Source organism: Eptatretus burgeri, chromosome 13, assembly GCF_056783735.1.
Source record: "Eptatretus burgeri isolate ZD-2024b chromosome 13, Ebu_testis_v1, whole genome shotgun sequence".
In the NCBI taxonomy this organism is placed as follows: Eukaryota; Metazoa; Chordata; class Myxini; order Myxiniformes; family Myxinidae; genus Eptatretus; species Eptatretus burgeri.
In genome coordinates, this window is record NC_140973.1 from 41,003,512 (window position 1) to 41,026,011 (window position 22,500).

Genomic DNA, 22,500 nt, shown 5'->3' on the forward strand with positions numbered 1-22,500 from the left:
TATATTACATGAATTCTCATGTACAAACATTTGGTCTGGCAGAACAACTTAGAGTTATGCACACACTTGCCTCTAAGTTGTCTTACCAGGTTTGAATCCTGACCCTGCTATAAACTGTCACCCAGGAGTTTGACAGGCAGGGTAATTCATCAATTTGTGTGCGCCGTCCCTCGGATGGACCTTAAACTGGGCGTCCCGTTTACCGGCATTGGTTCGTTGATGTTAAATATCCCATGGTGTCCTTCACGAAGAATAGGTGAGCTATCGCCGACATCATAAACAAATTGCAAATTCCTAACCTTAGTTGGACATCAGGCCTGGCCAGCCAGTTCGTGAAAGACTTGGGCTAAGCTTTCCCTGGCCAACCCCACAAGAATGTGGGAATAATTATGGCTTTTATAGAAGAAGAAGAAGAAGAAGAAGAAGAAGAAGTTTGTCATGTTCAAACTTTGCAGGAAATGTGTGTCTCTCTTTTTCACTTTTCGTTTGCATTTCCTACTATCATGGCTGAATGCACATGATGCCAGAAATATCAAAATTTATCAAGGCTTTTCTATTAACTTCAAGGTGAAAAATCCTCATCGTTATTTCAGCCTTAAATGCTGTACAATCTGTAACCAATGGCTGTGGCACGGTGTTGTTTGTTGCATTAACCTTTGAGTTATGGTCATGCAATAAGGGCCCATCTATTTGTATAATGTGCTGTGCGGCTAAGATGGTGGGAGGGAAGACTGTCGTCTCCACTAACGACATTTTATAAAATGAAAAGTCCCAAGTAGGACAAATGCTTGTCTCCTGATGGAGGGCGGTCATAGTCGGGCTGCGTTAGGTGATAAAGAAGATCATTGGGTTCTTAAGGGTTCTTGGGGTTTTTATGGGGCCGATTTCTGATTTATGAAGTAGGTAATTTTGCGATTAAAAGTTGAAATATTCTTCTTTACGCTTAGCTCTGACGTTACACTAGGAAGTCGACCAGATTTGTACTGTCTCTTGGTTGCATCGTGGTACGATTTATCTCAAATGGTTAATAATTTTTGATATTCCACAAATAAACCGAGTCGATGCGTCCTTGGTGGTTGCAATAATACAAACCGAGATGGTTTCATGCTACACCAATGGCCGAAAGACCCTAAATTTGCCAAAGATTAGACAAGGTTTGTCCGACATACCCGAGTGTGGATCTGGCATACAAAATGTTCACTTTTGTGCGCGGAACATTTTACAGAGCACTGTTATGAAACAACAGAAATGGCTAGATTTTGTGGTTATCCACCGTAATTGAGTGAGGATACCATCGCCTTGATCAAGCGGCAGAAACAGCCGTCGTTTGAAACGGTAACACCATCTCTACCAGCTACCAGTACATGCACATGGGCAATTTGAGCGCCACCTCCACATTCCTCCCACTCCAACAATCCCCCATCAACCATCACCTCACAATATCCAACACCATCCTACACCACCATCCCCTATCAACCATCACCCCACAATACCCAACACCATCCCAAACCCCCCACATTCACCCGAACAATACCCACCACCACTCCACACCCCCACATCCCCCCATCAACTATCCCCCAGTCAACCTTCATCCCCACAATACCCACCACCATCCTCTCCACCTCTTTCCTCCACAACCCCCATCAACCATCACCCCTACGATGCCCAACACCACCCCACACCCCTCCACCATCCTGCCACCCCCTACAATACCCACCACCATCCCACACTCCCCTCCACTATCCCCCACAATCAACCACCACACCACCCCCTCCACCATCCCCCCATAATATGCACAACCACCTCAAATCCCCAACCCCCAACCACTCCCTCCTCCACGAGGCAGGACATTGACACGGCACGACTGCAGACACAAATGACATCCCAAGAAAGTATGAAATGGAACGATCCCGTAACGTCCACGACACCAGGTCAGCCTGTGACAGTGGAACAAAGCATTTGTCGGCCATTTTGTTTGAGTTTTTCCATGCATTGTCCATGTCCTGTCCTTGCTGTGTCTGTGCCGGAGTAATATAACTGATTTATCAGTTGATACAAAATCCCTTATAAAACGTTAATTGAATGGAAAAATAAAACGTACCAATCTGTAGTGAGCATGCAACTGGCATTTTCATCTTCACTAACACCTCCATTGTCACCATCTTCATCTAAATCGCTCGCATAAGGCTCCATAATTCCCCCGAAAGCGTTTCCATCATTATTTTGTCTCCAATGGTTTCTTCGAAATCCCATTGATCAGTTTCAACATACTGAGAACCTTTAGAGTTGCTAATGACGGTGGAATCCAAGCTCGAAATACACTGTTTTTCTATGTAAGCCACAATTTGGATTGAGGTGTATTCAAGGTGTCACGTCACTGGCGGAAATCGAAAATCGACACTTTAGGGGTTTTTTTGGCACTTTGTGTTTGTCAAAAAAGTTTCAAAAAATTTTCCCTTCAAATTAGACCTAGTTGATTTTCAGTGGTTTTCAGAAAGAAAAAGAATTGCGTTTAGGTTCCCCTTCAGGTTCTCTTGAGGGTCTTCAGGGTTTAAGGGACTTCTGGGTATTCAGTATTAAGCTTTTCAATAGTATCTAATTAATACACCTACTCACGTTCTGTGCAGACAGACAAACTGACCCAAATGCAATTTCCGCTCCTATGGCAAGGAAAATTGAGAGGTTTTAAATTAAACACGTCTGCAGACGACGATGGTTCTTGAGCGGTATTTTGACGATGTAGATCGTTCAGAAGTCAAGGATGAGACAATGTGATAATGTTTGCTCAAGTTATAAAAATGATCAACATGATGTGGTACGAGTGACAGGTTATTACCTGCAAAATGTTGAAAACCCGGTTTCGTTCAACAACTTAAAAAATTTGACCTTTGCATAACCTTTAAAGGTCCCAAAACAATGTTGTGGACATTAAAATAAGGAAACAGGATACGTACTATAGCTTATTGGAGTTAGTTCGTCGAAGTAGGTCGAAAACCCGGTTCGATTCTCACAACTTTGAAAATTTGACCTTTAAAGGTCAAAGGTCAAGGATTATGACCTTTGGTGCAAAATTTCCTCTGGAACATTCCAGGAACAGCATAACGTCATATAGGCTCTATGGCATTTCACACTCATCGGATTATCCATATTTTGATGAAATCAGCATAAAAACAAACTTGAAGGGGGTGCCACGGGCAAGGTGTTCGAGATAGAGCAAAATGGTTTCAAGACTTTAGGTGGGGAATGACCTCAAGATTATGCATAAAAAACAGTCATCCTCGCTCTCAAAGTTTGGGCGGTCGTATGATTTTTATGTGGAAATTTTCTAAGTTCGTGACCTTGTCACCTTGACCTTGGAACGAAAATGAAAAATCGAGCTCCGTGGGGCTATGCAGGTGCCATTGGGCTAACCAAATACCGAAACCACTGCCATATTCGACAAATCCCTCAGAGAAGATGGATTTTTATGTCAAAATCGCAATTTTCTAAGTTCGTGACCTTGTGACCTTGACCTTGGGACGAAAATGAAAAATCAAGCTCTGTGGGGATATGCAGGTGCCATTGGGCTAACCAAATACCGAAACCCTGCAGTGAGCGAAGGATCATGCCTCTCTCCTTCCGGGCTCCCTGCTGACGTTCTCAAAGTTAAGTTTCCGGTCGTTATTTGTCCCGTTTTAACTGTTTAATTTTCTCACCAACATGTTACTGTGTGTTCCTAGTTCGGTTTTGTTTCAAAAATCGTGCTATTTTGTGAGTATTTTTGTCGACGTTCTTACCTGGTGTTTGAGGCATAGGCCTTGGCCTAGGCTTGAGGCCGACCGGTTCCACTCGGTGTTCGATCGTTTTATTTATTTATTTATTTTTCTCTCCCCATTACCTTCAATTTCTATCCTCCCCATTAGGCCAAAAAAAAATGTTGCATTGGCGTAACGGGTCACTGAAAAATAGTGTAGGTCGGTCGGGATCTTTTTTTTTTTTTTTTTTTCAGAATAAATCCCTCCCAAAATCTCCCCCGGCTCGAGTACCACCCTTTTTGTCGGTGGGTTCTGTCCGAAACACTTCCGGGTTTTTGCGATCGCGATCGCAATCAACAAGATACTTGAAAACGATAGCAAAACAACAAAAATAGCAATAAAATAGGGTCCGCAAAATTTTTCGATAGCAAAAAAACAAAAAAAAACGTAGGGTCGGCGAAATTTTTAGGGTCGGGCGGGTTACGCCAATGCAACATTTTTTTTTTTTTGGCCTTACCTTCAATTTTCATCCTCCCCACTTTCCAAACATCCACCATTCTCCCAACTAATCTTTCTTATCTCAAAAAAAAAAATACCCAACAACAACAACAACACGCTCACGTTCTCCCGATTCTGCTTCTTCTTCCTCTTAACTTCCTCCTCGTCTTCTTCCTCGATTTTTTTTTTTTCCTACACTTCCATGACCTAATCTGTTGAACTCTCTCAAACATTAATATTAACAAAAACGATCTTATAATGCTTCATCTTCCTCTCTCACACATGTGGTACTCTTTACTGTTTCATAATGCACGACTCTGCTATTTTAACAGACTGCTCTCATTTCGCGCTCTCCTTCATTCCTTGCCTAAAAAATCCAACTATTACAGCGCTTCTTCTCTCCATTCTCTGAATTCGCCTTCATTGCATCCATCAAGAATTGTGTTAAATCGCGTCTCTGACCTAAAACTTTTAAAAACCACAGTTTGCCATGGATGTTCGCTTTCCATCAACCATTCTTTTTTTCCAACTTCAGTGCCAACTCACCCCCCTCACCCCTCACTCTCACTCTCAAAGCAACCATCCCACTCTTCTCCCTCCAAGCCTCCCTCTCACCTCTCTCAAAAATTCCCCCCTCACCTTTCTCCCACCTTTCATCCCCCTCACTCATCCTTCTCAAAGTTGCCCCCCCTCTCATCCACCAAGCTGCCTCCCTCCACTGCCCTCTCACCTCCATCTCTTCACTCCACCTCCTCAAATCCTCAACTGCCTTCTTCCTTATCTCTTGTCCCCCCCTCTCCCCCAGCACCACAGAGCCTTTTCTCCTCCTCATTCGGCCCCCTCCCCTCGCGATTCTGCAATACCCCACACTCTTTCAACAACCCTCCTTACCTCCCCCCCCTCGTCCCTTGTCCTACCCTCCCCCTCCACCTTCTATCCACCCCTACCTCTTCATTAAAAGTGTGGACCTCAAATATCTGGGGCCTTCGCTCAAACCTTTCAGATCTTTCCATACAGGTTACCACTGACAAGCCAGACATTATCTGCCTAACAGAAACTTTCCTCTCCCAAGACGTGTCTGACTCCCAAGTATCTCTCCCCGGTTACTCCCTCTTACGGTATGACATACCTGAGCCTCGTCCTGGTGGAGGTGTTGCTCTCTTCATCAAAGACTCTATTCCTCACTCTCCATGCACTGCTCTCACTCCCCCACACCCCCAGGAATACCTCTGGCTTCGGCTTCCCCTCCACTCCCACCTCATGTTTATATGTGTACTGTACCGTCCACCGAACAGTGATGACTCCATCTACACCTCACTATCCGAAAACATGGACCATCTTCTATCTTCTCATCCAAACTCTCTCTTCCTCTTATGTGGTGACTTCAATTGTCATCACGCCAGTTGGCTAGGTGTGGGTACCTCTCTCAACTGTCAAGGCACCTCAGCAAAAGCTTTCTGCGACTCATTAGGACTGACTCAATCGGTCAACTTCCCGACCCGGATCTCAACGAATGGTACTTCATCTCTTCTGGATCTGATTTTGACAAATTTCCCTGACAATATCTGCTGCTCTTCCTTCGCTCCAATCGGTTCTTCTGACCACGTCCTTGTCAAAGTGGACATCTCTCTGGCTGTTATCAGAGAACCACCTCACCGCGGCGGCTTGGGATCCGAGGGTCCTGAGTTCAAGCCTCGTTGCCCGCTGAATTAATTCACCAGGGGGTTGACTCAGCCTGCCATCCTTCCGTGGTCGGCAAAATGAGTACCAGCTTGCTGGGATGACCGAGTCATTCAAGTATCCTGTGTCAGAGTGGCGACCTGTCCAGGATTGTGCCCAATAGCCAAGGAGACTGCTTCGGCAGCACCAACGCTCTGTACAGAGTATGGTCCCAATGGACTGGACCTCACCGCCGTCGAGTCTGGCATTTCACTCAAGCCGACTGGCAGGGTCTCCGAGCAGCCATCAAACTTACAGACTGGTCTCCTATCACTACTTTCTCAAACATCAACTCATCCTGGGAATTCTTTCAAAGAAACTTGCTCTCCCTCATGCACAGATATATCCCCTCTCTTCTTCAGTTGTCCTACCCTTCCTCCCGCCCTTGGTTTACTGAAGCTTGTGGTGAGGCAGTTGTCCTGAAACAACTTGCCTTTCCCTCATGGAAAGCAAACCCAACTGAGGGCAATCTCAGTTCTTTCCACAAAGCTCGGAACAAGTGTGTATCTACCCTCAGGAGAGCCAGAAAACAACATCTTTCTCATCTCAAGTCTGAACTCTCAAACTTCTCTCCCTCCTCAAAATCCTGGTGGCGTTTAATCAAATCTGTTTCTGGTGTATGTTCCCCCTCCATCCCCTCCCTTACCTCAAATGGCCGCACTGCTGATACCACACGTGATAAAGCTGAATGTCTAAACTCGGTGTTTGCAGCGAAATCTTGTGTCCTAAACCCATCACTTTCTCTACCCACTTTACCCAGTCGCACCCAACTGTCCCTGGACTCTGTATCCTTTTCTCCTGATAAGGTGGAGAGCTTGCTTTCAAACCTCGAGTCAGATTCTGCAACCGGTCCAGACGGCATCAGCCCAGGTGTCCTCAAAGCCTGCTCTTCTGCTCTTGCTCACCCTCTCTCTGTTCTATTCACCCTCTCATTTGCCCAAGGTCATCTGCCATCTGCTTGGAAATCTGCTAACATCACTGCCCTGCATAAAAAAGGTGCAAAAACAGATCCCTGTAACCAGTCCAATCAGCCTTCTCCCAATCATCAGCAAGGTTATGGAATCCATCATTGCTTCAGACATGAAATCCTTCCTCTTCTCCAATAGCTTGATTTCCAATCATCAATTTGGTTTCAGACCAGGTCACTCTACCCTGGATATGCTGCTTCTGCTCTCCCATCAATGGATGGAGGTCCTCAATGCCAGACAGGAAATCCTAGCCGTATCCCTGGACATATCACGTGCTTTTGACACAGTCTGGCACCCTGCACTACTCACCAAACTCTCTTCCCATGGTATTCAAGGCCATCTCCACTCATGGCTCGCAGACTTCCTCTCCTGTCGCAGTAAACGTGTGGCCCTAAATGGAGTTCTTTCATCCCCTCTTCATGTGCAGGCTGGAGTTCCTCAAGGTAGCGTTCTGGGCCCTGTTCTTTTTCTGGTTTTCATCAATGATCTCTCCGACTCTCTGGAAAATCCTCTATTTCTCTTTGCTGACGACTCCACCCTCTGCCGTACCATCTGTCATCCCTCAGACCGGCAAGCAGCAGCTTCTTCGCTCACTGCAGATCTGGATAAAATCACAAACTGGTCCAACACGTGGAACATGTCTTTCAATCCAGACAAATCTCACACTCTCACTATGTCTCTTCGAAAGGACCATTTAGAAAACCCCCCCATCCACTTTCTCAACAATCCTCTGGAAGAAGTCTTTTCTTTCAAGCTTCTGGGTCTCACTATCTGCCATGACCTTTCCTGGGAAAGTCACATTTCCAACCTCGCCTCAAAAGCCAGTCACCGACTGGGAATCCTCCGTCGTGCAAAGTCCTTCCTCGGCCCTCTTGAGCTCCTGACCACTTACAAAGCTTATGTCCGTAGCCTGATGGAGTACTGCTCTCCCCTCTGGGCTGGTGCTCCTGCCTCCCACCTTTCTCGGCTTCACGCTGTCGAAACCAGGGCATTTAAGATCATCGGCATCTCCCGCAATGAAGCTGAGTCTTTGGGTCTCTCACTCAATCACCACAGGTTGGTCGGTGGTCTTTGTGTCTTCTACCGACTCCTCCCCAGCCTTACCCCCCCTGCTCTCTCTGCGATTTGTCCCCACCACATTTCCACAGGGTGCTCAAGGTCCGCCAACAACCCCCTTCTGGTAAAACTACCAAAATCACGAATCACTGCTCATCTTCACTCTTTCATTCCTCTTTTTTTCCCGCCTTTGGAATAAACTTCCTCACTCTATTCTTTCCCATTCTTCCCTCCAGGCTTTCAAAACAGCTGTTCACCACCACCTCTTATCTTCCCCCATCCAAATCCTCGATCTTTTCTACCCTCGATAATCCACGCAAGCCCCACTTCCTTCAATTCCCCTGCTTTCCTTCCTGAAAGTCCCTGTAATGTCCATCTTCTCTTCGCCATGTTCCCCGTCCCATCCCCATCCCTCTCCCTACCACAGTTCACCTAATGTGTCTGTTCCCCACTGTTTTGTCCCTTCCACTCCCGCCCCTCTTGTCTCATGCCCCCTTGCTGTGAGTTGTGTGTTGGCTCTCATATGAGCCTCGACAATGTATACAAAAAAAAAAACCCTGCCAGATTCGACAACCCCCCAAGGAGAAAATGCAAATTGAAATCGGCTACCCCCTAAAAACACGTTTTTTGGGCGTGGCTCTGCCCATAATGGGCACACCACGCCCATTTTCAGGAAAACACAACTTTATCATGATATAAACCCTGTGTCGTAAGAGGCGACCAGAGTATCCCTGTGTCGTAAGAGGCGACCAGGGTTGCGTCAGGAAGGGCATCCGGCGTAAAACCTCTGCCAAATCATTATGCGGATCAAATGGATGATCCGCTCTGGCGACCCCTAACGGGAGCAGCCGAAAGAAGAAGAAGAAGATCATGATATAAACCTCCCACCAAAATTTTGTCAGGATCGGATCAAAACCCACGGAGCTATGCTCGGAACAGACATACAGACATACAGACATACAGACATACATACAGACATACAGACATACATACAGACATACAGACATACATACAGACATACATACAGACATACATAGACATACAGACATACATACAGACATACATACAGACATACATACAGACATACAGACATACAGACATACAGACATACAGACATACAGACATACAGACATACAGACATACAGGCATACAGGCATACAGGCATACAGGCATACAGGCATACAGGCATACAGGCATACACGAATTTAGTGGTCACTTATTTTTTTTGTGAAAATACTTTTTCGTAAACCAACAACAAAGAAACTTCTCGTGAGATGGCAGATGGCATCATGGCATCAGACATGTGATGGACGTGCAAAGAAAGATTACATTTTGAGGTGATTCGTTAATTATCTCACCACATAGATGGAAATTAAATAGAAGGGCTCCATTTGATTTTGCGCATCAACGTCATGAATCATCATGCTGAGTTTCAAAACGATCCATTGAACCACCTCGGAGGAGTAGGGAAAGAAAAAACAAGGCCAAATCTGTCCAAGAACCACGTCATTCCACCAGTCAATCTCCTTGCTATGCTACTAGCTTCCAGGGCATTGAGTGCCTCCAGGGCATCAGGTGGCCCCAGGGCATCGGGTGGCCCCAGGGCATCGGCTTGCCCCAGGGCATCGGGTGCCTCCAGGGCATCAGGTACCTTTTGGGCATCAGATGCCTCAGAGCATCAGGTACCTCCATGTAGCCTCCCTGCCTGCTTCACTCCCTATTCTCTCCCCCAGGAAGGTTTTGTCTTCACCAGAAGAAGAACAACAATGCGGAGCTCTCTTAGAGCCAGCGTTCGCTACGCAACGTTGCTAAAAATGACAAAGGACCCATTGCCCGACTGACTGACCAAAGAACATCGCTACGGTTTTTTGTCGTAGACGATACTTGATCGGAGACGAGCTAATAACAGACATGGATAAATTCTTGTCATTGTGTTACCCTAGACTACTAATGTAATGCATCACAGTTTCATTAGGTAAATGGTTCCTTTCTTTGTTTGGTTGATTTACATTTTCAAATCTTTTGAGAAAGTATAATTCTTTCCAATTTCATTTAAAATATTTTACAACATATTTTAGACAACCTGTCTGTGGTTGATACAGTAAACCCTCTGTATTCGCAAGTTCTGCATTCACGAGTTCTGTTCCACGTATTCACAGATTGGTAAATGTATACTGATTCCTCATTCGCGACAAGATCACCCTCAAGTATTAATGAGTTTGTGAGCCCCTATCACCCGACCCCTGCGTCGCCTTTCACTCACCCAACCACCAACACCGGGGACATATGAGGGGCAGGTGCGCAGATGTTTTTACTGTGCAGTACTGTATTTGAGTCACAAACCACAAATTCCTCACTGTGCCTCAACTCGCTATCATGAACTTGCAATTACCGTTAATCATGGCCTCCAAACATAAGATGAGTCGGGAGGGTGAGTCTGCTGGAAAGAGGCAGAATAAAATGCAAAAAAGTGAATGTGTGAGACAGGCTGGCTACGGTTGTGAGTGTGTCGACAGTGGGCATGAATCATCCTTCTGACTTCCCCTCCAACATGACCACCGTCAACATCACATCATCATCATTATCATCATCCTTGTCATCAAATGTCAATAAAACCACACTGTTCTGTATGTTGTACTGTTGTACTGTCATTTATTTATTTTAATCATTGTTCTTAAACATTTACCATTTCCCACCTCTGTTCAGTCTGGCCCGGGAACCGAACCCCCTTTTTCCAATGAAACCAAGGTATCCGTACTCATGAATTCCGCATTCATGAGGTTTTTCCAGGAACGTAGCCCTCACGAATATGGAGGGCCATGTGTAATTAACTATGGATGTCACAATTCAGCATGTGGCTCTTCCATTGCACGGTGAAGAAATTTAGAATTTGTTTCGTGTATGTCACACTGAGTTATGCCTTTTGAAAGTACCATGTGATCTTTAATCCTGACCAAGGCTGACTTAACATTCACTCCAGAAGACATTTACTCACTGACAGAATATAACATCTATGATGCACCGAGATGACAGTTTACAGGCAGGTTGTAAATTTAATTCAGGCGAGACAGCCCAAAGTCGAGTACACTACCTCTGAGCTCTCATAATGTATTGAATGAAATAATGGATAATTAATTTAACAAGGGCTGAGCTTGAAGTCATTGACAGCTCTGAAAGGAAATGCTGAATTGAAGATAACTTAAGAATTATATTACATAAACATCGGCGACCTTTGTGTAGAAAAAGTCACAATGTAATGTCGTTGATGTTAACATTTTACAGATTATTAATTTTATTGTGGAACCTTTAATCATGCAAAATGTATTTATTTATTTTTCATTTCTATCCACCTAAAGCTTTTTCTCCCTTTCACTGGCATGGTTCGTGTAGAGAAAGCCGATTCAGCGTCGCACTGACTTTGGGCTTTACTCAGACGATGATGCAAACAGTGAGACATCCAGTATATGCTCCGAGCGTTCATACAGCTCACGCCGTAGCACCGCAGTAAACTTGAGGTCTGCAGAAAACGTGGCTGAAGTGCTCAATCGGTGTGCCAGCAGCAGCTGGACTGAGCGCAAAGAAGGTCTTTTAGGCCTACGCAATGTCCTTCGAGGGCAACACCGGCTTGGGTATGTTTGTGCTTGTTCATCCTTCAATATCTCTTTCTTTTTTAATGATGCTTAATAATAACAATTGTGTTTCTCACACATTTGTAGGGTCTGTTTTACAATACATTTTGCTGCAGATGTTGAGAATTACCAAAAGTAGGACCATCTGTCCTGAAGCTCAACTGGATCAGGAGCAACAGTCCCTCAAACCCCCTGCAGGCACCCATGGACTCTGAATTTTTTTTAATGTCGTGAACAAACTTTGGTACATCAAGGGTGATGGAGGTTGTGGTCGCTTTATTGTAATTCCGTGTGTAGCTTGGAGGGGAGAGCAAATATCTATTTGGGGGGGGGGAGGAGAAGTCAGAACCCCCCCCCCCCCCCCCGATAAACACCCTTAATGAGCACTGATTTTGATGCGGTTGATACACTTTGGTACATCACGGGTGAGGAATGTTGTGCTCAAGTTTCATCGAAATCATGTCTAGTTTCGGAAGAGACAGCAAATACCTCACCCATCCCCTCCCCCCCCCCCCGGTAGACCCCCTTGATGAGCGCAGGTTTTATGCAGATTATAAGCTTTTTATATCACAGGTGATGAAGATTGTGGTCGTTTCATCGAAGTCGTGTGTGTAGTCTCAGAGAAGAGAGCAAATACCTATTTTGGGGTGTGAAAAACTTCCCGAAGACCCCTTTTAATGAGCGCAGATTTTTATGTGGTCGATACACTTTGGTACATCACCGGTGATGTACCAAGGTTTGTTCACTGCATTCAAAACCAGAGAGTTGGTGTCAAAGCCACCCAATGCTCGCCTGTTTATACATTTATCGTTTTTAAAAGACTAGTCTAACAATACTTTTTATAAAGCATTGCAGTGAAGTCTGATCCAAATAATTTTAAAGCAATATATGTATTTGTATATTGTAATCAGTAAAAAATAGTGTGGTAGATAAAAACATGAGAAAGCAAATAACTTGCACAAAAAACTTTAACATTTTCACGCTAACGCCGGGGGTATCGCAATCGCTCTCTGTTCTTCGAACAGGCGAGCTAAAAAATTTTTAATTCATTTGTTAATTTCGACTTCACTACACAAATAGTATACCCCAAAGGAACCTCCATGCCAAATATCAGCATCCTAGTACACATATTAAATGAATGGCAAGCTTCTAAATAACTTGCACCAAAAACTTTAACGTTGATGTGCTACAAAAAAGTTAAGTTCAAAACAGGTCAAAAATTAAAAAAAAATTGAAATTATTTTTTAATTTCAACTTCATTACATCTATATATTAATACTGAAGGACCAATTTTGTGCTCCTCCTCACGGTCACGTCACGTTTTTCTCGGTACTGTGACCTGGACTGAAAGAAACTTCGTACCTGTAAGAGTGCATCGCACATCGTGGCAATAGTCAAACTTTCAACTCTGAAGCAGAATAAACACTTTTCGTTTTACATTCGTTTACATGGCGACGTGTGACATCACCGCTGAGAGGTGTCAGGACGTCATGACATCATCGGTCATTCGCTGACGTCATTGCGTCTGTCGTCGACAGACCGTTACCGCTGAGAGGTGTAATTCCACTCCTTGAAAATAGCGTCTGCAATGTAAAACCCTCTTCTGCACATGCTGACTACCTCAGAATGTGAATTTGACACAAAAAATGTAACAAGAAACATTGTATCTTCTATATATTAATACTGAAGGACCAGTTTTGTGCTACTCCTTGCGGTCGCGTTGCGTTTTTTCGGTACTGTGACCTGGACTGAAAGAGACTTCGTACCTGTAAGAGTGCATAGCACATAGTGGCAAGAGTCAACTTTAAACTCTGAAGCAGAATAAACACTTTTCGTTGAGACGGGGGCGAGGAGTGAAGAGACGGGGGTGGGGGATGAAGAGACCGAGGCGGGGGAGTGAAGAGGCGGGGGCGAGGAGTGAAGAGGCGGGGGTGGGGGATGAAGAGACGGGGGCGGGGAGTGAAGAGGTGGGGGCAAGGTAAGCAAATTTTTGGGTGGGGGTAAGCAAATTGAAAGCGGGAGATGGGGGGAAATGGGGCGGGGGATGAGTGGACGGGGGCTGGGGTGAATTAGGCGGGGTTGAGTGTGAGGGGGTGGACAGGGGGCGGAGGCCCAGGGGCAAGTGGGGCGGGGAATCAAGAGACGGGGACGGGGAGTGAAGAGGCGGTGGCGGGGCTGGGTAATTAAATTTTTGGGCGGGAGTAAGCAAATTGAAGGCGGGGGGTGGGAGGCGGGGGGGAATGGGGCAGGGGCCAGGGATGAGTAGGAGGGGGCAAGCATGCCCTGTCCAGTCCATGTTCCTCGAGTGTGTGTGAGCTGGTGAGGGTGGTTGAATGAACGGAATCCGTCTGTGACTGGGTTTAGGCTAGTCAGTAATATACCCCAAAGGAACCTCCATGCCAAATATCAGCATCCTAGTACACATTAAATGAATGGCAAGCTTCTAAATAACTTGCACCAAAAACTTTAACATTTTCACGCTGACGCTCACGCTCACGCCGGGGGTATCGCCATAGCTCTCTGTTCTTCGAACAGGCGAGCTAAAAATCAGGGTGTGAGGGGGTTTGTGGGGGTTTGAGTGACCGTTTCTCCTGATCCAGGTGAGCTTCAGAACCCACAGTCATATTTTTAATTTTCTTGTGTCAGGAATTTGGGATTTGGCCAGAGTGCAGTCACACAATTAAGCCGGTGGGATCTTTAACATCCATCAAATGCTGGGAGAAGGGATGTCAGCTCAATGCCATACATTGTGTGAATCATTGCTTTTCTCGACCATTGTAATTCATTTTTGAGATTTAATTGTTTAGAACCCGATTTGTTGGCACTGTATGAAACAGATGAGCCTCAGCTGTGTCATGATTGTAGGACTTCAAGATTTGTGTTGAATAACGTATCAGGAATTTCTTAAAACTTGGTCCTTTGTTGTTGTTTTTAGCTCGTTGGAACTCAAAAGGCTCTGTGAGATTTTCAACCGAATGCTTGCTGATCTTCAGAGCAAGGTCGGAAAGTCTTTGGGTTCGAGTTGTGATTTGCTTTTATTGTATGCATTTGTACATTGATGTGTTCAATACTTAATTTTTTTAACCACTCATTACTCTGCAAAACGTGCATTTCCTATTTATTCACCTACTTATTGCATCATTTTATTATGCTAATTAGTTGTGTGTGTGTGTGTGTGTGTGTGTGTGTGTGTGTGTGTGTGTGTGTGTGTGTGTGTGTGTGTGTGTGTGTGTGTGTGTGTGTGTGTGTGTGTGTGTGTGTGTGTGTGTGTGTGTGTGTGTGTGTGTGTGTGTGTGCGTTTGTGTTTGTTTGCAGTCATGGAAGAAAATGTAATTTGTATAATAGCCTTGTCCTATACTATATGGATTGGCACTAGTCAACTGTAATATGTAAGGTTTCACCATTTATCATTGATGTTTTTATTTTTGTTGTGTGCAGGTGTTTGTCCTTTTGGTGGAAACATTGGTGGATTTCATCCAGGTGTACAAGGATGAACTGCACGATTGGCTCCTCATGCTAGTCTCCCAATTGCTGAAGCTTATGGGCACGGACTTGCGTGTATCTCTGCATTCCAAGGTCAACAATGCTCTGGATCTGGTCAGGTAAGTTGCACCAAACTATTTTCTTGTTCTGGAGTAATCACTGTCAGGTGTAACACATCGCATTCTCTATCCATCAGGCAATACCTGTGTGAGGATTTTGTACATTTGGGTGCATATTGGTCCAGATAACCCCATGTCTAGTGGACTTCGGTGTTACCACATACAAATACACCAAGATATATGATTTTTGTTTGTGCACACATTTGTTCTTGATAAGGTAGTTCGAACACGGCTGTAAGTTTTTATGCCTCTGCTGACTAAGTCGCCGGACGCATAATGTTTTTGCAGCGTCCATCCGTCCGTGATAGGTTTTCGTTACCACGATAACTTATGAACGACTGAAGGGACCTAGGTCTAACTTGGAAGAAGTATGTATAATGTTGCAAAGATTAATTGATTATATTTTGGAGTTGAGACGTCCAAGGTCGTACATAGATCATGTTAGGTAAAAATTCTGTTACTATGCTAACTTGTGAAACAGTGATTAGATTTTGACGTAACTTCATACAAGTATGTATTATGATGGAAAGATGAACTGATTATATTTTGACATGAAGAGGTCAGAGGTCATTTCAGGTAAAAATGTGATACTTAAGAACAGCTGAAGGGATTTACATCAAACTTGGTACAAGTATTATAATGATGTAATAATGTAGGCAGAGGCATGTTGGTTAAGGAATGCTGTTCTAGTGTTTTTTTCTGTCATCACGTTGGCATCCGTTTGTAAGGCAATTCTTCAGAAGTACAACCCAACTCTCCTGCAGCAGTGATGACAGCATGTGCGATTGGAATTTCTGTTGGTCACGGAGAATCTTATTATCTTGCCAAAACAAAGTTTTTGCAAGATATGTTAGTCAGCTTGTATGGTTTTTTTTTTTTGTTTGTTTGTCTGTAATCACGTATAAAAAATTCTGCAGAGCACAGTTATCATTGGAAATTTTTGTAACTTCGCATATCAGAGGCCTATAGAGGTCACTTTGTCGCAAATCAGGGGAGTCGACGAAACCCTTATTTTTTGAGTAATTTTGATCGGATCGTCTTCAAACTTCATGGGAATATAGTTCATGGTCTGGTGCTCAGCTGATTAACTTTTGGTGGTGATTGGCCTTGACCTTCATGGTTAGCACCTGAGGTCAAACATATTTGACCCCAAGGTCAAATTTTCAAGTTTTAGGAACCATATCGTGTAGTACCTCAAATTGAACACCTCGATGAGTGCTTTCTAGATATGTCAAGCTTGAGACATTATGACGTCATTTGGTGACGTTATGAGGCAAAAGCATATTTTTCATGGTTACTCTGAAGAACGATTCTCATCGGAATCTCTCGTAGGCAGATATTCCTCAAGGAGTCACTCCTGGTGGATAGCAGCTCTGTTCACCTCAGTGTGACCTTAAAGAAGTCACACGTGGTCACCTTTTGGCAAGATACGGGTCACCTTGCGGGTGACATTGGTTTATTTGTATTTCCGTTGATGTGATTTGCAACCTTTGTGGAACACTTGGTATTGATGTAAAAATTTACATTTTTGTTCACACACTAATGTTTTGTTTTCTTTGTTGGTTTTTCCATAGGGAATCTTTTCCATGTGAACAGCAATTCAGCATTCTCATGCGTTTCATCGTTGATCAAACGCAAAGTTCAAGCCTTAAGGTCGAGTTCATTCAGTCATTGTTTTCTTTTTAATACTTATTAAGACAACTGATTAATATGGTTGTTCCCAATCCATGATCGGCGGATCCCTTGGGGTCTGCGAAGCCATTGGTGGAGGTCGTTCAGATTAAACAAAAAAAGTTACATTGGCTTCCTGCACCGCCAAATGACGTCTTGCACTGCTGCTCGCCACACGTCAAACCACCATTCACAGAAGGCAGTAGTTCACCCTATTTTTGTCGTAAATGTGTCACTATGACAGCCATATATAACGATGATAGTCCTGATAGACATGTAATTATGATTGGGAAGATTGATTCAACCCAAAAAAGTGAACTGATCAATCTGCAAGAGTAAGCCAATCAACCCTCCGTGCAACTTCCAGAGATCAGTCTTGCAACATAACATGTGTGTGCATTGATGGAAATGGTTATCTACAAAATCTGTGGGCATTCGGTTCAGAAGGTGTTTGCACACGCATCAAGGTTGGGAACCACTGGATTAATAGACAAGTGTTTGACATGATCCCAAAGAGGGATCCCACTTGTGGCTTAATATTTAAAATGAAAAAGCAAAGGAAACAACAACTTGGAGCCTACATTGCACATCTTGTTCCAGCATTCACAACCCAGCTTCTGCTGGATGGCCACTCAAAACGGTTATAGGGAACTTCAGGCGAACTTATTTTTGCCTCCACTTGTGCCTTTTCCTTCACGCTCCTGCCAGACATATCTGTTTAAACACTCCTGTCATTTTGATAAACCTTGCTCATTGTTTTGAAAGAAACATTTATTCGATGAATCAATATTCAGTTCTTCCTTTGATAGAAAACATTTTCAATTTTTGACCTTTAAAAAAAAAAATTTAAAGTTGTTTTTTTATTAGTTTTTACAACTGTTTGTTTGCCTATGTGAGGTGCAAATCCATAACACCATTGTAATGTCATTGCATGATGAAGAGTTTATTTTTGAACAAACAGCATTGGACGAAAGAAAAGCAAATGAGATATCTGCGATCACAAAGAGATCACCAAGGGTAAGCCTCCCCCCAACCGGGGAGGCTTAGCCTTGGAAATCACCCACAACTTACCGTTGGCCTGCGATCCAATGATGGCCATATTCTTTTCAGACTGACATATGACCTTGACCTTCAACAGTTTGAAATAGAGTGTAAATTAAGGAACTATGTCCCCATCTACAATCCATCCATAAAACTCAACATCATGAAAAACAGAGGAAAATTATTCAAGTTATGATAAAAAAGGTGTTTTTTTATTTATTAGGGCACAATCCAAAAAAGCAGGTCAAGGCCACTAATCATTTATTAGGTGCACAACTTTGGTGCAGATCCACTATTATGATGCAAGAACATCTTGGAAGGCCAAGCGGTCTTTCAGATTCCACATTGGCCAAATTGAGCGATGACAAAAACAGCACGTTTTTTTTTTGAGACCGCCATTTGGCCTTAACTTTTAACCCGGAGGGGTATGATATAAATTAAGGTTAAATGCGCCTTGCTCTCGGCAATCTCGAGAGGGCAGTTTAGTTCTTCTGATCAGACAAACTTTAGTCGTGTTATGGTTTAAAATGTCTAATTGGGTCATGACAAAAATGAGGGCAAACTCAAAAAAAGTCAATCTCGCATACTTACTATTCACATTATTGATGCAAAATTTCATTCTGAAAGTCCCAGCCGGCTCCGAGATACAGCTTGGAAATTATGGAAATTGCAAGTGCAGGAAGAAAAGAAAACGAAATGGTGATTTAGTCTTCTTTGGGGGATGGCGAGGGGGGAGGGGGAGAGTGATTGATTGATTCATCGAATCACTATGCTCGCAAACCAAGACCATCATCTGCAGAGCAGTCGTTGTCTCGAAGCTCTTTTCTTCTTCCTCTTCTTCTTCTTTCGGCTGCTCCCGTTTGGGGTCGCCACAGCGGATCATCCGTTGTGATCCACATACTGATTTGGCACAGGTTTTACGCCAGACGCCCTTCCTGACACAACCCTGGTCGCCTCTTATGACACAGGGATAAGGATTGGGTTTCGCCATTATTCTGGGCTGCCCACCACCCTCTCATAGCACGGCCCAGTGCAGAGCTCCCATCCTCAAGCGATCCTCCAACCCAAGCCTCCAGGTAGCCGGATTACAGGCGCACGCCACTTCTCCCGGTATCTCTTTTGTTCTTCCTCTATAACCTGCAAATTGCTGAAAAGGATGGATACAGCAAGACACTGTCATTTATCATTCCTTCTCTTTCGAAGCCCTTGTTATTCCACGAGCTTTGGCTAACCAAGGAGATAATGAGGCCATGTGGGCTTGCTCTCGACTAGGACCATTTTAAGTTGTTGGGGTAACCAAGCGATTTTAAAACGATGAGGAGGAATCTCTGCAGACAGTTCTGCCAGGAATGACTATGCAGTTGATATTTCTCTTTGAAAAGTGTAATGTGGATTGAGTGCATCACAGCATTTGATTTAATCACATCACAGAGTGCATCACAGCATTTAAATTGAGGCATTTGCTCTTTCATCTCCTCCCTCCCCACACCACCCCCCCATCTCCCACCCCCTTTCTCTCTTCCTCTCACTTTCTCTTTATTTCAACACCTTCTGAAATGAAAAAGGCATTATATAAATCCAATTATTATTATTATGACCGACACAACTAAGCAAAGAAAACTGAAAACTCCCTCCATGGGAGTACCGACTGTGCTGATGCCCTTCACAGGGTCGTTCGCTGCATGATGGGATTGGGGCAAAGCCTTCGGGACCTCCATTCCTTGATGATAGGACGAAAAGCATGGGGTAAATTTCCTTGGCCAAATTGCGGTGGTGTGTGGCAGAGTGGTTCTAAGGTGTCGTCCACCGGACCGGTCTCCTTGGGTCAAACTGAAGCGGTCCCTTTGGGTGGGTGCCTGGAATGTCCAATCTCTAAGAGAGGATAATTACCTGTCTCTGTTAACATCTGAGCTCCAGTGTTTGAACATCGGTATTGCAGCACTCTCTGAGGTTTGTAGACCGGATAGTGGTGAGATCATGGCAGGTGATTAAACATACTACTGGTCTGGTCACTCTGATCGTTATCATGCGCAAGGAGTTGCTGTAGCTGTGTCCAACAAGCTGATTCCAATGTTAATTGAGGTAACACCGGTAAACAAGCGTATTATGAGACTAAGGATTCATCACTCCATGGGTATCGTTTCCCTTGTCTCTGGATATGCTCCCACTGTGGAGAGTGATCTCACCGTGAAGGACGCATTCTATGCTGTGCTCAAATCTGTGGTTGATCAGTGCCCCCAGGTGAGATACTCTTCTAGTCTTGGGGGATTTCAATGCATCGACTGACACTGATAGGGATGGTTATGAGACTTGTGTTGGTCCCCTTGTGTCTGGAACTGTGAACCTGAATAGCACTAAGTTCCTTGACTTTGCAAGAAGTCATGGACTTACAGTGGCTGGTTTATGGTTTCAGCAGCCACAGGCTCATCACTGGACTTGGTATTCCAACGCTGGTGGTGTGGCAAAGGAGATTGACCGTGTGCTTGTTTATGGTCACTGGAGGATAATCCAGAGCTGCAGGGATGAGAGGGTAGCTGAAGAGTTTGTGAACAGGATGAGTGGGAATTTGAGGAGTCTGGGTGCTTTGGGGAATCCGGAAGAGTTGTGCAGTGCCTTCAAGGCTACCGTCCTTGATGTTGCTGGTGGATGTCTTGGAACCCACCATTCAGCAAAGAAGAATTTTGTCTCTCAAGGGACACTCGATATCATTGACCAGAGTCGCAGGGCCAGGCATAATGGCAGAGCTGAGTTGTTCAGGCATAAAACTGGATGTGGGCAAGGAGGCCTATGTGCGAGGAATCTGTGAGAGGGTGGAGCATCACCTGTGGTCAAGTGATTCACATCCTGCTTACAGGGGAATTTGTGCATTGCATTCCTCCAAGCCCATCCCTCGGTGTACTGCAGTTGGAGCAGAGGGTGGGGGGCTCTTGACATAGGAGATTGAAGTGAAGGCCCGCTGGGCCGGTTACTTTGAGCGGCTGTACCAGGCTGACCCACCAGCTGTTGAGTTGAATGTCAGGTGTGTTACTGTCCCTATTGCTGACCCTCCAATCAACTGTGATCCAACTTCTTTTTGTGGAAACACAGGCTGCGGTGAACTGGTCGAAACGCGGAAAAGCTCCTGGGATCTGTGGCATCATGAGACGAATTTTTCTGAGGGTGTCCTTTGGCAATATTTTTCATGACCTTTCATCAATTTTTGGTGAAAAAGTAAAGAAAATATGCGTTATTGTGAAAGCCTCATATATTTTGTGTTCTAAATTTTCTCTCCGATATGTCATCTTCTTTTTGAACTTTCAAAAATGTAATAATGCAATAAAAATAATAGGAAAACAAATAAGGTCATGAAACATGCCCACATATTGTGCAGTTGTTTCTTGATACTGTGAAAAGTATGTGACCTGATTGTTGACTTGTGCTTGTGTTGGCTACAGATGAAGGTAGCAGTTTTGTGCTACATTGAAAAGCTATCCAAACGCATGAAGCCGAATGACTTTGCTAACTCCAGTGAGGCTCGCCTGGCAATGTCTCGTATCATAACGTGGACGTCTGAGCCAAAGAGCTTCGATGTGAGAAAGGTATGAGAAGTGACCTTTTGCTTCGTTTATCATCATGTTTTTTGGGGGGGATTTTTCCATTGAATTTTTTCTTTGGACATTTTCATTCATCATGATATGTGAACCAAAAAAGAAAAAAGTTAAAGTCAAAACTTTAAATCAAAATATAATAAAACGCAATTATTAAGACAGACCGAGTAAGGTCAATAGATAGGTTCAAAAGAGGTTAGATGGAAATGAAATACAAGACAAAATGTGTGTGCGCGTGCCCATATAAACACAATGGATTCAAAAAGATGGTGGGACTGAGCCAGACGGACAAGTGTAGGTTCTGCAAGACAGAAACAGAAAGTACGAGTCACCTGCTTTCGTGATGCAAAAAACTATTATCAGAACAAAATTACACACAACCGCACAACAAAGTATGCAAAGTGATTCATTGGCAAATCTGCAAAAATTTTCAACATCCCAGTTACAGAAAACTCATGGAAATACAAACCAAGGACAATCATTGAAAATATGCACGTCATGCTCACGTACGACCTGATGATCCCATCGAGTATGAAGATAGAAAACAAAGCCTTGTGACCAGACATTGTTCTCGGGAACCAAAAGGAAAAGACAGCATTGCTGATTGAGATATCATTACTTTTGGCTTAAATAATGCAGAAATAAAAAAGGCCAAATACCAGGACATCAAAAATGAGATCAAGAGATCTTGGAAGCTGAAGAGCGTAAAAATTGCACCACTGATAATGGGGCAACGGGAATAATAAAGAAGAACCTCACTGAGATTTTGAAAACCATTTCCGGGAATATTACCACAAACGAACTACAATTGGAGGCAGTCCGGGGTTTGGTGACGATCCTGAAAAGAGCCCTCAGAAAAAAACTTTTGAGAACAAGCCCACAATTTGAGATAACAACCAACGACACAAACACAACACAACTTTTGTTCCAAAGGCATCAGGAAACTCATACAACCACTTAAAAGATTATGTGATGCTGGCTGCAAACTATGTGTA

The 22,500-nt window shown here is 44.1% G+C and overlaps 1 protein-coding gene across 2 annotated transcripts in view; it reads left to right on the plus strand.

The window, feature by feature from the left end:
- The window catches only part of LOC147014285 (CLIP-associating protein 1-like), a 236,650-nt gene that overhangs the window by 158,626 nt on the left and 55,524 nt on the right, over positions 1-22,500 (plus strand). For both annotated transcript variants that reach the window (XM_085852150.1, XM_085852149.1), the window contains exons 24-28: positions 11,366-11,604; positions 14,540-14,603; positions 15,043-15,206; positions 16,781-16,859; positions 21,353-21,496. In XM_085852150.1, the coding sequence (XP_085708276.1) occupies positions 11,366-11,604; positions 14,540-14,603; positions 15,043-15,206; positions 16,781-16,859; positions 21,353-21,496 (690 nt within the window). The remainder of the gene's footprint in view (positions 1-11,365; positions 11,605-14,539; positions 14,604-15,042; positions 15,207-16,780; positions 16,860-21,352; positions 21,497-22,500) is intronic.